General features: G+C 48.8%; 1 protein-coding gene across 1 annotated transcript in view; it reads left to right on the top strand.

Moving 5' to 3' along the window:
• The first annotated feature begins 901 nt into the window (after positions 1 to 901).
• FSTL4 (follistatin like 4) overlaps positions 902 to 15,987 on the top strand; it is a 415,914-nt gene continuing 400,828 nt past the window's right edge. The window contains exon 1 of the mRNA XM_068981325.1: positions 902 to 1,027. Coding sequence (XP_068837426.1) covers positions 902 to 1,027 — 126 coding nt within the window. The remainder of the gene's footprint in view (positions 1,028 to 15,987) is intronic.

Here is a 15,987-nt window from a genome sequence, read left to right as displayed (position 1 = left end):
TCCATGTAATTCTTTTATTACTTTCAATTGCCCATTTCTCGTCCTCTAGTATTTTAGACAATACTAAAAAGAGTCTCATAAAACATCTTAAATGTTACTGAAATCCTGTTATCCAGTGGATGCTTGAATTCTACTATAAGAAGGATTGGTCTTAGAACAGAAATGAAACGAGTAGGCCCCTTAATGTTTTGAAGTTCACTATCTTGTTAACTGATGCTGAGAGGGGTTGGGGGCCTGGAGGAGAAGGGGATGACAGAGGATGAGATGGCTGGATGGCATCACTGACTCGATGGACGTGAGTCTGAGTGAACTCCGGGAGTTGGTGATGGACAGGAAGGCCTGGTGTGCTGCAATTCATGGGGTCGCAGAGTCGGACACGACTGAGTGACTGAACTGAACTGAATCTTGTTACCTGAGTCCTCAGCTACAAACAGGAATACTACAGATTTAACATGATTTCTCACCAGTGTTTACTGTGTGCCCAGCTGCAAATGCTGTCTGCAGAAACTGACGCATGGACACATGGTAACCTGTCAGTGCTGTCTCAGCCTTTCCACCCTCACTTGTTCTGACAGATGTAGTGACAGGTGTATTTCAGGTGGGTTTCTGCATGCCAGTCAGCATTTAGAGTTTTTACTGTGTGCCCAACCCTGCCTCCTTCAGCCCTCACAGTAGCCCTATTGGGTACATATTATTGACCCCACTTTAGAGATGAGTAAACTAAGGCTCCAAAGTAGTGTAACTTCTCCACGGGAAACCAGAAGACCTGGCGCCAGCACATAGACTCATGTTTATCTGATTCTGGAGAGCAGGTGCTCACTCACTCACTACCCCTTGACTTGCTTACATTTTGCAGTGCTTAGTGCTGGGCATTTGTCATTTTCTCAACAGACTCAACAAAATGAGACCAGGAGGCTTTTGGCTGCATCTCACACTGTTCGGAGCCTCCCTGCCTGCTGCGCTAGGATGGATGAACCCAGGAGCCAGCGGAGGATGGAACGTGGGTGTGGGAGAGTCCCCGGCAGAGGTATAGTCACGTCACATCTGGCATGACATTTAAAACTCATTGCTTTTGATTGTTACAGTATCTGATTTCCTTTCTGCCTGTAGTTTATAGCAAGTAGATTGCAATGGAAGTGAAAACCCTGCTCCCTTTGCAGTAGGGGACAGAAGGAAGCCATGTGTGTTGATAGGGACTGGAGGTTTATATGATGCTATAACAATGGTCGGAAATCTCTCCAGGGTTGAAGATGTATCCCTGAATCAAGCTGTGGTTGCAGGTTTTGTCTTCTACGCAGACCCTCCCGAGAATGGCCGCTGTGTATGTTTAAGAGTACTCTGAAAGTGCCGACTCATCGGTGGAACACACCCCTGTGAATTAATGAAGTCTTTTAATTACAAAATATGTTTTAAAGGAAATAGAATCCTTTTCAGCTATGTAGATAAAAGAACCAGGCAGAGTAAGAACTGGCGGGTGGAAGTCCTGAGGGAGCCGGCCTTAATGAACAGATAAGAATGATTAATGGCATGTTAGGTATATATAAATGCTTCTAAAGCGCTTGAAAAACTTGTTCTCAAATGCCTCCCGGGAGAGTCTCGCCATCCTGCTAATTGCTTAGCTCTGGCCTGGAGTGGTGAAGAGGAGTCCTAAACAGCATCCGCCCTGCTCAGGTAGTGGGCTGCATGAACTGGGGGCTTGTGAGGGATGTAGGCTTTCTGACAAAAATGTTTTGTACGTGCTGAACCTTAAGAAATGACTAGACCATCCTTCCATTAAACCTACCTAGGATTTCCTCGATGCGGTGAATACTAATTCTCACCTGCGAGCTTTCCAGGCCATCTTAATTGCCATTGTTTTCCAAGATGGACCCCCTTTTCCTTCACTCTGTGCCTGCGTCCTGTCCTGTGGAATAAGGAAGAAAGTGAAAGTCGCTCAGTTATGTCCGACTCTTTGCGACCCCATGGACTGTACAGTCCATGGAATTCTCCAGGTCAGAATACTGGAGTGGATAGCCTTTCCCTTCTGCAGGAGATCTTCCCAACACAGTCACCCCCAAAACTCAGCAGTACCTGGAGAGTGAACAGTGATACCTGGTATATGGTAGGATTAATGCATTATTTGATCAAAAGACATGATTTCTCTTTCATTATTACTTAATTGTAATGCAGTCCCAAACCTACAAGCCTTACTCTTCAGGGAGCCTCAGAAGTAATTTAATGCACACACTTTTCCTGCCGAAGTTAGTGTGGCTTCCCTTTGTGGTGAGCAGATGATTAAATAGAAACACTATCTCTCCCATCTAGCTCCATGAAGGATGCAGTGTAATGCTCTTTTGAAAGAGTCTGAAGGCCGACTTGCCAGCAAGCCCGGCATTTCCCAATGGGAACCATTTAATCACTACACTCGTACTCATATAGAGGGAAAACGATCACTTAGTTCCTATAAATATATTGTTGAATATTTACTAGAAAAGCAAATAGACAAACACACAGAAGGTGTGTTTAGTCTTCTTACTGTTGGAGCTCATTGGCCCACTGTTTTAAATTGCTCTTTTTAGTTAAAACAGTCGAGCCAATTAAGGTGGGTTTTAGCTGGAGGTAAATTGAAGGTAAGTTGATATCAACCCAAGGCTTCTTTATTTTAGCTATTAACACCCTAGTACTTTGTATACCAACAAGAAAAAGCAGATGCTGCTCATCCTGAGGAAGTGAGGCTCTTTTGCTTGGGGGTATTGTTGTGCTCCCTGCTTGCCTTTTTAGGATAGAGCCCCAGAGATGCCATTGTCATCCAGCTTTGGGAATTTCAGTGCTTTGGGGAAAGGAAGTGATGCCTCTGTGGGCTCTGGAAGGCAGAAACATCTGCCTTAGCCCTCCAGTTCTCTTTGCTGTAGTCTTTTTTATGAGTGCTTGTTGAGTCTGCTTCTGCGAACTTTTAAATGAGATGATAAAGATGTGAATGGGCCCAGGACATAGGACAACCTCTGTGAATGTTTAGAGAGGGCAAGACATGTATTGTCCAACATCGTTAACTGGTTAGTTGGCTGACCTTGATCGCACTTAATGCACGGTCCCACTGTGGCCTCACTTGCTAGGGTCCTCTTATTCCCTCCTCCCCTTCTTTTGCAAGTCTGAATCAGCCACTGCTCCAAGGCCTTGCTCTGGTTCTTACCTTTTCTTTAAAATCTTCTTTGACCATTCTTGATCATGTTTGATCTCTCTCTGAACTCCTACTCCTAATCTTTCCTATCTCTTTTTCTTTTTAACACTTAAATTTTATTTTAGCATAAGAATGAAGCCGTCTTCTTTATCTTTCTCTTCTGGACAGAGGCGTATTGAGTTTCTCAGTCAGTCGATATTTATTCAACATTTGGTACTAGTCATGAAGTCACCTTGGTGCTTTCAATTTTGCACTAGACTGTCATGTATTTAAATGAGTTTTTAACACCTCCTGTGCTGAAGGCTCCTGTCCGATGGGGGCATGAATGGTCCCTCCCCAGCAGACCTGTAAGCAGCTCGTGGGCTGAGCGGTGCTCGTACTTTATCAACATCCAAGATAGTCCTGTGTGTCACAGGGTCTGGGTAGTTTCTTCTTTGAACCATAGCTCTTAACATATCCAGAGCTCACCTCACAAACCATATTAAACTCCTCCAGCAGTTTCCTCAGGGAGTCTTATTTTCTAGAAGAATCAAAACCAACAGTTTCCTGAGACTCAATAAATAAATAAATCAAAAAAACCTTTCCAGGAACTAAATGGTAAAATGTTTCCCTGTGTGTTTTCCTCCTGATAGGAGTACTTCCCAAAACATTCATTGACTTGAGATTTTTGAAGTACTTGGAAAGCATTAATGAGATTTGATTTGCCTTTCAAGTTATTATGCCAATTACTCAAATGTCCTAAGGGTAAACAAGGATTAAATGACCAATGTGTGTGTGCTTGCACATTTTTAAAGCAATTATAATGAATATGAATTTTGTTAAAATATTGTTTTATGTACAAAGACTGAATCTGAAATAGCTTCAAGGAGTTTACCATTTTACAAACGTAGATAAAAAAGAAATGTAGCTGGGTGGAGTGCCTGTTTAATAAGAGCTGAGTGGCATGACGTGGTCTAGAATACTAATGCAATCCTGAATATACAGGAAACAATTTGAAGAGATACAACTTATTGAAATTCCGAAATAGTTATATTTTCCTCTTTGCCCTGATACTCTGGCCAAGATAGATACAGTAATAAAAATCAATATTCATAGAATTTTATAATGGGGGGAACCTGGAAAGTGAGAAGGGATGTGGTAACAGTCCCTAGTGACACCCCCTCTTGAGCGGCAGGTGTGTGTGGGAGGGTCCCCTCCCCCTTTGAGCCCTAGATACAATGTTGCATCACTTGCTATGTGCTGGGGTTGGATGGTGGCTATTAGCCTTCTTGCCTGCTTCCTGATTTTACTGAAGTTTTCCTAAATTGCTCTTCCCTATAGTTTCTAGTCACACACTAAATATCTGTAAATATTGATACTGGTTCCATTTAAAATTGTTAGCTTTGTATGCCTTGGTGCTTACAGAGCAGAGGTGTGCTTTGAGGTCAGGCACCATTTTTTTTTTTTTTTTTAAGTGTGTGTGAAGTCACACAAGGATCTTTGAGGAGCAAGATATATAGGAGTGCTATCAGAGTCAGGATGCTTCCCGTCCTCCCTGACCCGAGGGGTCAGCCTGAGAGAGCAGGATCCCACTAGGGCTGGCCTGCCCTTCCCCGTTCTGCAAGGGTTGGCTCCAGACACAGACTGCACTCCTCTCCCTGGGAGGACACCTTCAGATTTTAGAGAAGTTAAATGATCTGGCTTCTCTCTACATTGGTTGGGCACTCAGGAGGACTCAGGCTGCTAAGACTGAGCATTAACCTAAAAAACCTTTTTCTCCCTTAATAAGTGTCCTTGTACATTTGATTGAATTTAAGACCAGGCTCCCCTCCCCTTTCTAGTGGTGGTGTGCCCCACCCCCTGCCCCCAACTTCTTTTTGATTGATGGCTGGGGAAGATTAGTTGATCATTCCAGCCCCTCACTCTGTTTGTGGGAAGAGAAAGCCACCTCCCTCCTTCCTGGGGGACCCCAGACAGGGTCCAGGCTGGTACTCAGCATTTCGTAGGCCTCACCTGCAGCACAGGCCTGCGTACAGGTTTTATGTCTGTATTCTGTGGAATCGCCCTTCCTCAGCATTCCCTGGTGCCAAACTCCAGCATTAACTATCTTTCAAAGAAGATGAGACTGGGTGTACCACTTTTAGCAAGAAAGTGCGATGGGCCTTTCACCTTTCACTGGATGTGGGGCACTGGGATGTAGATGGCACTCCTTATATGAGACGTCTGCTGCAGGGGTGGTTCTGGTAGGGGGAGGCCTCTTCTCTGCTCCTCCAGCTCTTGCGTCTGACTGTCTGCTGATTGCTCTGTGTCAGAGGGTATGGATGTTAGCTTCTTGGGGAAAATCAGGAGATTGCAATCTCCCATCTACAGATGTGAATAAATTCATAATTTCCAGGGTGAAGGGTGGTGACAGTACTCCAAGTCCCAGGGACATTGGATGAGCTGGCTTTAGAGACTGTGTGGGCTGCACCTACTCCAGTCCAGGGTCTCTTGAGCTTCAATGTGCTTATGAACAGGCCCTAATACTTCCAGTCCCAGAGGACAGTGGGCAGAAAAGCCCTGGAGGCATCCCACAGCCTCCCTCTCCCACGCACACATTCAAGAAGGAAAATCCAGTTGGTGATGAACCCTGGCCTTTTTTTTGTTGTTGTTAAAGCTTCCTGCTAACAGGTTGATGTTAACTGTAGTCAGGAAGAGGAGAAAAACACACAGGCTGCAGTCATGCTGGGAAATAGCTTGCCATGAAATTGGCTTGGGGGAGAGGAGGCAGGGGCAGGAAGGTGAGGGGTCGGTGAATTGATACAGCCTGGGTCTGAGTCAAGCAAGCAGGCAGACGAGCAAACTTAGATCTCCGAATCCTGGGTCGCACCTGGCTTGTCCGTAGGTGATTGATACCCAGAGGTCAGCCCGCACTCCCATGCCCTCACCATCACCTGTGCCTCCCACCCTGGTGTCCCACGGCTTCTGGCCGCAGCGCCCAGCCAGGCTGCTCTGGGGACCACGACTGCTGGACTGGTGCTGTGTTTGGCGGTCTTATTTTCATTTATAATCCATGGACAGGGGAAGCCCCCATCTTCGGATGTTCGTCCTCTCTTGCCGGTTTTGGCAAACCTACTCTGTACCAGCTAGTGTACTGTGTGCCCCTTTGGTATTTTCATATCATTGTTGACAGAGTTTTAATTGGTTCTGAAAAGTTCTGCGACCCAGGAAAATAAACATTTATGAGTTCACAGAAAGCCATTATTCTTCTTCCTCTTAATTTAGCATTTACGTATCTATTTTATTTATGCCTCTGCTGCTAAATAATCTATGCTTCTCTAGGAAACTTCCCATCCTTGTATAATCAGGACATTAGGCCAGGCGTTGTAAATAGGGCTCTGATTTCCATTTTGGGGAAACTTGGCAGCATCAGCTCTGCCAGGCCCCAATCATCTGCTCGATTAGTTCTCTGTGATTGTGGGTTGTCTCTTTTGTCTCCCATTCAGAGACAAGAAAATGCCTTGTTGGTGTCAGACTCCAAGAGGCCCCCTGTGTGGGGCTCTGCTTCTCTGTCCTACAAGCCAGGCTCATTGTCCTTCTGCCCCCACTGCCTCATCTTGTTGCCAGCCCCCTGGGGAGGGAGAGGGGCATCGGCTCCAGGGAGGGAGGGCTTAGGATGCTCTGGGTCCAGGACCTGAAAAAACTGCAGCAGGGCCAAGCGGATGCTGTTGGATGAAGGAAGCAGCCCACCTGACCCCCAGGGCTTGGAGAAGCCATCTGTCCACAGAGTCTGGTCCCTCACTTGTCAGTGACCACACACACTTGCATCTTGGCCTTAGAAATTCTCTGAGTCAGGAAGTCCTAGACGCAGAGAAACCCGATCTCTTCCCTCATGGGATCATGGTTCTAATATCTTGCAGGTTCTTTCTTTCCAAAAGTGAAACCTGGGATTCCTCACTTATTCCTTCGGATGATTGGGGCCTCCAGCTTGCCCTGGGGACCAAGCTTTATGCTTTGCTCAGGTATTTCAGGAACTGTAGTGAAATTCAGAAAATAAAATGAATTTTGCTTCAGTTTAATTTTACAGTGTCTCCCTGATAGCACTGCTGGGCTTAGTAGGGAGTGGTGAATGGACCCTTGCAGGGTAGAAAATTTTGGAAAAGTTGCTGACACTGGAAAAGATTGAAGGCAGGAGGAGAAGGGGATGACAGAGGATGAGAGGGTTGGATGGCGTCACAGCCTCAATGGACATGAGTTTGAGCATGCTCCAGGAGATGGTGACAGACAGGGAAGCCTGGCGTGCTGCAGTCCATGGGGTCACAAAGAGTCGGACACGACTGAGCGACTGAACTGAACTGTGGGTAGAAAGGAAACAGAATTCTGCCAGAAGGGGATGGGGAGGGGAGGGCCAGGGCAGTGATTTACCTAGTGCTTCTTGCCTCCTCCAAGGGTGGGTGTCCTACAATCAGGTTTTGGAGGAAATAGTCCCTGAGGGAAGGATCTGGGTGTGTTAAGGACAGACAGAAAAGTACAGGGACAGGATGGAATTGGGAGGGTGGAGGGAGAGAGCTGTTAAGCGCTACTGCGGGTTGGTGGGGAGCTGCGCAGCTCTGGAGGTTGAGCTGGGCTGACATGCGGTGTGTGCCGTGGGCTGGTGATCCGCCTGTGTTTCCTGGCTTAGCCATCTCTCTGTGGTCCCAGTAAAGCCTGTCAGCCGTTTGACCCAATCCCAAAATTGAGAAATGACGCACTGGGAGAGAAGAGAACAGGAACAAGCAGAGCCCCTTAAACACTGTTGCAGCCTTATAGCTCAGAAGTTCAGTCTGCCCCAAGCCTGCGAGTCTCGGGGTGAGAACACAGGACTCCTGATTGGGCTTGGTGTCTCAGGTCTAGCCTGGCACAGCTACTTCCATGGACTTGAACCACTTCCTTCTCTTCTCTGGACTTCAGTTTCCTGATGTGGAGAGTGAGGGGTGATCAGGATGTCAGAGGAGGTCCCTTTTAGGCTTACTTCACACCTAAATTCTATCGCTGCAGACTGGGCCCCTTTAAAACATGAGCAGAAAGCTCAAAGTGTTCTTTCAGATGTAGTCCTACCTCTCTTTCTTAATCCTGTTTGGCCAAGTAGCAGGTGTGAAGTCTGAAGGCGTGGCCTGTCTTGCTTTGTCTGAAACCTCCTGGGTGCACACCTCTGGGGAGGAATAGCTTTGAGGAGCTCTGCATGGAGACTGCGTGGAGTCTGTTTAGCCAGAAACACTGCCATATCCCACATACAGACCTGGGTTCAAAGAAGGCTCCCCTGGGGAAACTGCTGCTGGTGTCAGGGAGAGAAGTTCTCACATGCTAAGAAGAAAGGAATTGAAACTGTCTTCTTACTCAGTGTTTAACAAGAGCTGCGTATCTGCCATGTGCTACGAACTATGCTCAGATAAGGGCTTCTTAGACCTTTTGACTTCACAAAGCAGAAACATGAAAACTTTTTGAAGAATGAGCTCGGCTAACTCCAGGAATCCCTATCACCTCCTTATACCTTTGTACCTTCTTATTTATAAAGAAGAATAGAAGCCAGAGTTGGAGGGAAAAGGGCAGTCCGTCCCATGGAAGCCTGACACTGGCATGTTCTAGATTGCCCACGCAGGTGGGTTGTGTCTAAGGGCCAGTCAGACATAACTGTTAAATCACTGGAACATCCATCTCTTGGGTTGGCCCAAAGGCTCATTTGGGTTTTTCCATAACATCTTATGAAAAAAACCCAAGCACAGCCTTTGGCCGACGTGGTAGTTCACATGGAACTGAAACCCACAGAAGTGTGTGGTTAGTGTGGCCTTGAATTTCCTGCTGAGATGGAGTCTGAGCCCTGTCAAGACATTAGGTCCCAGACCTAGTTCCAGAGTTGTAGTCTGTGGTGTCTGTCCTAATTTGAAAGCTCTATTAGCTCCAAGATGGAGAGGATGGGTGCTCGTCGCAGAAAGAAGCCCCTGGGCCCTCCGTGTAGGTGGTGGCGAGTCCCCCACAGATAGGTTTCCATGGTCACATCCAGCAATCCTATATGTGGAGGTGACAGAGAGCTTAAGGGAAAGTAGGGTGAGGATTTCTTATTCACGATCTTGAAACTTTCTTGCCATCTCTTTAGTCTGCTCACGAAACCTGACACACCACTGCTATTTGGTGGACAACTTCTTCATGCTAATAAAAGGCAGTCTTGTTTCACTTCCACTCGGGAAGAAGAAAACTCAAGAGAGTTTGCTCTTGGCTAGAATGAAGAATGGAGGGTGAGTGACCTGTGGGACTCAGGCCTTCCCCTGGCCAAAGGGTGCATTTCAGCCTAACTCTGTGCAGGGTAGGAGCGGAGAAGCTGGTGCCGACAAGATGCTGGGTTGGCCTGTAGGGAACCACTACTGTTTTCCCTTCAGCTGTAGGCGGTTTTAGAAAAGCACCTGAGGGATTGCTTGATGCTTCACCTGGAGACTGAGCCCTGCTTTCCCCGCTTTACCAGTGTTCCAAGAGTGTCTTGAGTTCAAACTAAAACGCTCCTGAAGTTTTAGTTGGAAAGGAAAGCTACCACTGTTAATTTTGTTAATACTTTAACTGTTGAGGGTCTGGATTGGGATAGGAAGTGTATGTGTGTGTTTTTTTTAAGAGTTGGGAAGTCATCACTGTATTTCTCAGGAAAGTTCTTTCCAGGGAATATCACTGGTGACCAGTGAGCCCTTAATGGAATAGGAAGTGGCTTAAAGAGCCATGGTGGCTGGTCACCTAAGCAGCTCTGAGGGGACTGGCAGATTGGTCCCACCACAGAGGTGGCCAACATGACCACCTGGGTTTCGGCCCCTGCCTCTGGAGCATGGCCTGGTTTTCTGACCACACAGTTCTCCCTACTGAGGCTGAGAGTTGTGTGTGCTCTTGGTGGCTTGTTGGCTGGTGGTGGGCAAGCTCTTAGCATCGACAGGTTGTAGGTAGCCTTCCCCACCATGACCTAACTGGACCCTGGAGTTTCTACATTTCCTCTTCATCCTCCATGATGTTTATTGTTGCTTTAAAATCCCATAGTTGCTTTTTCCAGCTGGGACCAAACTATTCACTTGCTGCACTGCCTGTCTGCACTGCTGCCTAAGGAATCTCCTATTTTGCCTTTGACTCTGGGGCCCCTTGTCACAGGGCGCAGGGGCTCAGATCTGCTGCTTCCCTTCCAGCTGTGTGGCTGAGGGAAGTTCCTTATTCTCTGACCTTCAGCTTAGCATTGAGTAGAATGCAAGCAATAAAAGCCCTGATTTCAGAGTTGTCATGAGGACTAAGATGGTACATGTATCTCCGGCATGGACAGCTGCTCAGAACATGGCTGCCAGAGCTGTGGTTTGTGCCCTTGATCTCAGAACCCTGCTAAGCACCCATCAAGAAGACTGCACTTCTCTCACACCGGGAGCCGGCAAGTCACTGCCGCTGCAGTACCTGTCGCTCAGTGTTCAGCAGGGCGGCTCTTGTGGTGGGAGGCACCCCTTTCTGGTGGAATGGTCAGTGTCCTGGAGTCTGGGCCCCCTGGGTCCCCAGTGTCCCGGGGGGTTGGCACACGGTAGGGTATTCAGATACTTGTCAAGTAAGTGAATGAGTCAGAGACCTTCTGTTATTGTTATGGCATCACATAGGAATTTAGACAAGGAGACTTGAGTTTCTAGGACTCCTTACAAAAAAAATCCCTGGAGAGACCAGACGGGTCTTTGGTTTCCACTTATAGTAGAATCCAGTCACAGTTTCAGATCTTTCCAGCATCCTTTCCAGCATCCAGTAGAAGCATAACAGAGTCCTATGGGTTGTGTATAGGGGAGGGGTTTGAATCCCTGACTCACTTGCTGTCTCTCTCATGCGCTGGGCTTTGGGCCTGCCTGACCCTAATGGTCCCTTCTGCAAAGAGGCTGGAACATGAGGCAGGCACACTGGACCCTCACCTGAGATGGGAACCCAAGAATGCAATGTAAACTCAAATGCAGGATGTTCTGTTTATGTTTTACATTTTCAGGGTCAGCAGAAATAGCCTGTGGCTCCAGGGAGGGTAGCTGCCAACTATCCTTACCAAGGGAGGAAGGGATTGAGGGCAGTGAGAACAGAAGTTGTCTCTGGGGATGTTGCTAAAAAGGTGTAAGACTCCTGATGGCTTTTCTTGATGCTACGTCTTAGGTCAACTGGAGTGAAGCTTGCCTAAGCCGTTCTATCTTTTGAAGCTTTCTGTCTAAGTAAAGAACACAGAACTCTTTCTATATATTTGCTTCTCTAGCCTTGCATTTAAAACTTGCTGGGAAACTTCCTCTCTAGTGAAGACCTGAGGTTTCTGTGGTTCTGCTGACGCCACATTTTGTGCATTCATTCCAGGGAAGTAGACTTGGGGACACCAGGAGATTTGAAATGGGGGCGGCCTGCCAGGCGATGCTCTGATTGGAGTGCTTCTAAAATGTGCCCCACTGTGCCTCCTCTTCCTCCTCCACTCACTTCTCTTCGGTTGTTACATACGCTGTTATTTTCACTTTAGCATTTGGCTGTGAAGAAAGGAATTCTCTGCCTTGTGCTTGGGTGTCCCTCCCTTGGCAGTGTAGTTTAGGAGCATGTCTAAAAGCAGAGCTTCCCGCTTGCCCTTCTCAGGATGCAGTATACCTACCTGGTATGGGTCTCTGGACCCTGGGATATCTGGGCCAATAGGGACACCAGGTGGTCTTAAATCCTAGGCATCAGCGGGTATCCACTGAGCACTCTGCTGTGTGCTTGGCCATGTTCTAGGGCCGACTGGGTGAGGAGAAATGGGACTGATCGTCTTCCTGGGGCTTGAGGACCAGTGGGGTGGAGAACTGGGAAGGTGATGGAACACTTGGCTACTGGAATCTGAGTGAGTAGAGGAATTTAACCTTATGTTGACTTCAGCCTAAAGGAAATGAGGTCTCTTCCTCAAATAACAAAGCAGGAAGCAGCGCCCCCCGCCCCCATTCCCTGGTTGGGTTGGCCCGCTCCTGGTCCCGTAGCAGGATGCTTGTTCTCACGGTCCAGACTTTCTCCTCTGCAGAAGGGCTGTGGCTAACAGCAACCCTAGTGTCGTAGGTTCATCCAAGGCTCATGATTCAGCTGCCCTGGAACCCTCAAGAGGGTTGGTTGGGGGCTGGAAGAAGCTGGCATCTCAGGGTGTCACCCCCACAAGCCGGACACCGTGGGTACTGCAGCAGCCAGTGGTGTCCACCAGAACTTGTCCATCAGAGCAGGCGTGCATCCCTCTGGGCTCTCTGCTAAGGTGGTTCTGTCCAATATGGCCCTGGCCTTCTTGTTGGCCCAGAGGACTTTATCTGGCGACAAGGAGGGAATGGCTGCCCATTGCTGCTCTGTCTCATCTCACCGAGGATGCTGTCATGTGTGATGGTGCCACCCCATTGCCCAGACTGTCATACCTGGGAGTCTTATCTCTTCCTTTCGAGTCCCATCTTGAGCTAGGTTTCCGTCCATGTCCAATGGGTTGTACCAGTTGGTTCAGTAATTCACAGGAAGAAAACACTTCTGTGACCATGTTTGACTAGGACAAAATTATCTGTGATTCATTATACATTCTAGATGAAAATGTAAAATAGACTTGAAGCCTTACCTCATTGAAAACGACTGTTCTTACACTACAAGAAAGGAGGTTCCTGAGCTGCATTCTGTAGGAAAGCCCTGTAGGTGGTGGGCTGATGTCTCACCTCGGGGTTATGAGAAGGGAAAGGGAATCATGACAAATGGCTAAGAAATCACCTATAACATGCACATGGTGAGCAGTTAATGCAGTGTGGAATGTGTTCAGTTAGCAGTGTGGGCCTAACTGTGGGTGACGGGAGAGTTAAGAGCAGAGAGGCACTGGGTGGGAGGCAGGCTGGGAAGGACCTCTTGGAGATGGAGGGACTTGGAGAGGCTGGCAGAGATGGGGGTGGGGAGAACACTTAAGTATTTGAGGAGGAGGGACTTTTCACGTGTAGATGTGCTGGAGCAGGACCAGGTCTGTTGGGGAAGGAGAAGAGGAGGGACTCTGGGCATGGTTGCCCAGGCCTGCTGGCCAAGTGACTCATGCGTGCCCCCTGGTGGCTATGAGCAGAAGCACCTTCCAGTGGGTTTGCATACACAGGTGTGTCATCTTGGAGCCCTGCAGGCTGCCTCGCGGGTACAAGGCTAGAGTCTTCAGGCAGCCTGTGCCCCTCCCCACCTCGCCATCTCCAACATGCTCCTCTCTGCTCTCTCCCTGTTCTCTCTGGAGACCCACTTCTCTGCAAACCTGCAGATCCTGTCTCAGAGCCTTTATCTTATAGCTTTGCCCTGCCAGTACACCAAGCTCTGGCCTCAGGGCCCTGGGCTGCCCAGTCTAGGTCTAGTCTCAGAACCTGGTTGGCTCAGCTTGGCCAGGCATTTGTGTTTGTCCCATCACGTGTGGCCAGAGGTTAGGTCCCCAGAGGAGCAGTGCCATTCAGGGGCTCTGAATGGAGGCTGTGGGTACGGGCCTGGGGGGCTCGAGTGAAGGAGCGAGAGAGCAGGTCACCGTGGTTGGCCGGGGTTGCTAAGGCTGAGCAGCCAATCTCGAACCTTTCAGCACTTGGAGCAATGTGGGCTGAATTTTCAGAAGTGCCGGCAATTTATCAAGTTGTGCTTTTTCCCGTCTTCAGAGCTGGAACTGGGTTAGGACACCTGCCTACATGGTCTTAAATATTTGCTCTTCTGCTTTGTATGCCCGGCTTCCTCTACCTGTCTCCGTGGTACCTTCACCATATCAACCTGGACTGTCTGCGGCTAGGCAGCTCAGAAGCCCAGTTTACCCTCCCTGGCTCATCCCAGCTCACAGACAGGCTGTAAAGGCTGCTTGATGTCCATGTGCTGGCTCAGCATTTCGCCAGTTGTCACCCTGACCCTCCCGACCCCCCATGACTGTGTTCACGCCCCCTCAGCAATTGAGTAAAGGGCAGCAGGCTGTGGGGCTTGGAGGTGGCCCTGCGACTCTAGCGCTCATGCATCTTGAAGGGCAGGGAGCTCTTTAGGACAGCTGCCTTGAGGTTTAGATGGACTTGTTCTTGGGAAGAAAGAAGGGGCTTCGTGGGAGGGGAGTCGTGACTTTACCAGGTGTCTCTTCTTAGAGGGGCTGTCACTCTGTGGAATCCAGTAAGTAACAGCACAACTGAGCTGCCATGAGATAATTAGGCCACAGAATCTAGACACAGTGGATGCTCTCTCGGTTCTGGGGCTGAGCTTTGCTCCCAGCCAGGTGCAGAATCTTGTTGCATTCACAACTTAGGTTTTGCTGTCGTGTCTATTTCTGGGTAACTAAGAGTGTGGAGTGTTAGGGAACCAGGGACACCGCCAGGGTGGGTGATGTCAGGCCAGGGGCCCTCTGGAGCTCAGAACTGGGCATCTGAAGACATTTCTCATAAGGAATAAGTAGATTCCTGATAGAGACTCCTTTCAATTGCATAGTTATGAATGTTGATAACATTAATAAACAGCTCTCATTTTGTCAAAGCTTTAAGTATGTCACTTCATTGACCTCTCAAAAAGATTCTATGAGGTACCATTACGTTTCTTATTTTATTCATGCGGAAGTGGAGGCTTCAAGATGATGGTGAGTTGCCTGAGGTCTCCTGTGTGTGAAGTGGTGGAGCTGGGCTTTGCACTGGCCTTCTGACCATCCCACATGCTCCTCTCAAGCTCCAGCTGCTTTCTCCACCCCCACCCCTACCTTACATATTTTTGAGGCTCAGGAAAGGATGTTTGGGAAATTCCTTGGTAGTCTGGTGGTTAAGACTCCACAGTTCTAAAGCAAGGGGCATGGGCTCCATCCTTCATTGGCGAAGTAAGATCTCACTTGCCTAGTGGAGCAGCCAAAATTTAAAAGAACATTTGATGATGAACTTTGGAGGCCAGAGAAGACTCTATCACGTCAGATAAGACCCTTTCACCTCCTAGCAGGCAGCGCAGCTTGAGGGAGCCTCCTGCTCTCCCCTGGGGGCAGTGGCATAGAATGTCCTCCCATCCCTCTTCGGCCTGGCTCCCCAACACACAACTTTCTCTTGTCTTCTCCCACTGTGGGAAAGGGGCTATGGGGCAGCCATGGAAGCAGAAACACTCTTAGGCTATTTTCTTCCCTTTATCAAGGGGGCGTCTAACACGGACTTTGCAGCCACTGCCTTGTGGATCCCTGAGCATCTGCCCTCTCGTAGGGCAGAGCCTGGCCAGGCCCACTGCAGTGCCTGTGTACATAGAAGCTGGGTGTCTGGGCTCTGGATGGAGGCCTAAGCATGACAGTGATGAGTGGTTTTCCCTGTTTCTGCTTCTAAGAATTGGCCTTGGAAAGTGCCCAAGGGTTGAGAACTGTCCAGGGTTGAGAATTAGGAAGCTAGACTCTGAGCCCTTAACTTTAGGGAAGAGGCAGGAGTCCCAGAATCGGTGACTAAGGCAATTACTGTCAGATACAGATTTCTGGAGGGTCAGTAATCCCAGTGGGAAAATGCTGGTGTTTGCTGACTCTTCTACTAGCCCCTGGAAGAGAGTGAGGGGGTCAGTGCTGAGTTACAGCCAGAGTTCCTTATGTACCTGCTGGAACAGAAACCACCGTGGAGGGTGGTCGGGCAGCCCCAGGTGCACAGGGCACTGAGGTTGGCTCAGCTGTGGGAGCCGGCGCTGTCCCCTGTGGAAGTGTGCCTGCCTCCTCCAGGGGGAGTGAGCACACCAGGAAGTCTTGGCTCCTGTCTCATGGATGAGGAGGGAGGGGCAGCTCTGGGGGCGGGGCAGGCCCCCACTATACAGTATACAGAGTGCCCACTGTAGAGCCCCAGGGGGAAGGAATCCTGGCATTTGAGTGCGCTGGAGCCAGTCAGCTCTTGGGCAGC

Source organism: Capricornis sumatraensis, chromosome 9 (assembly GCF_032405125.1).
Source record: "Capricornis sumatraensis isolate serow.1 chromosome 9, serow.2, whole genome shotgun sequence".
Lineage (NCBI taxonomy): Eukaryota > Metazoa > Chordata > Mammalia > Artiodactyla > Bovidae > Capricornis > Capricornis sumatraensis.
Note: the sequence above shows the minus strand (reverse complement) of the source record. Positions and strands in the feature narration are given on the sequence as shown.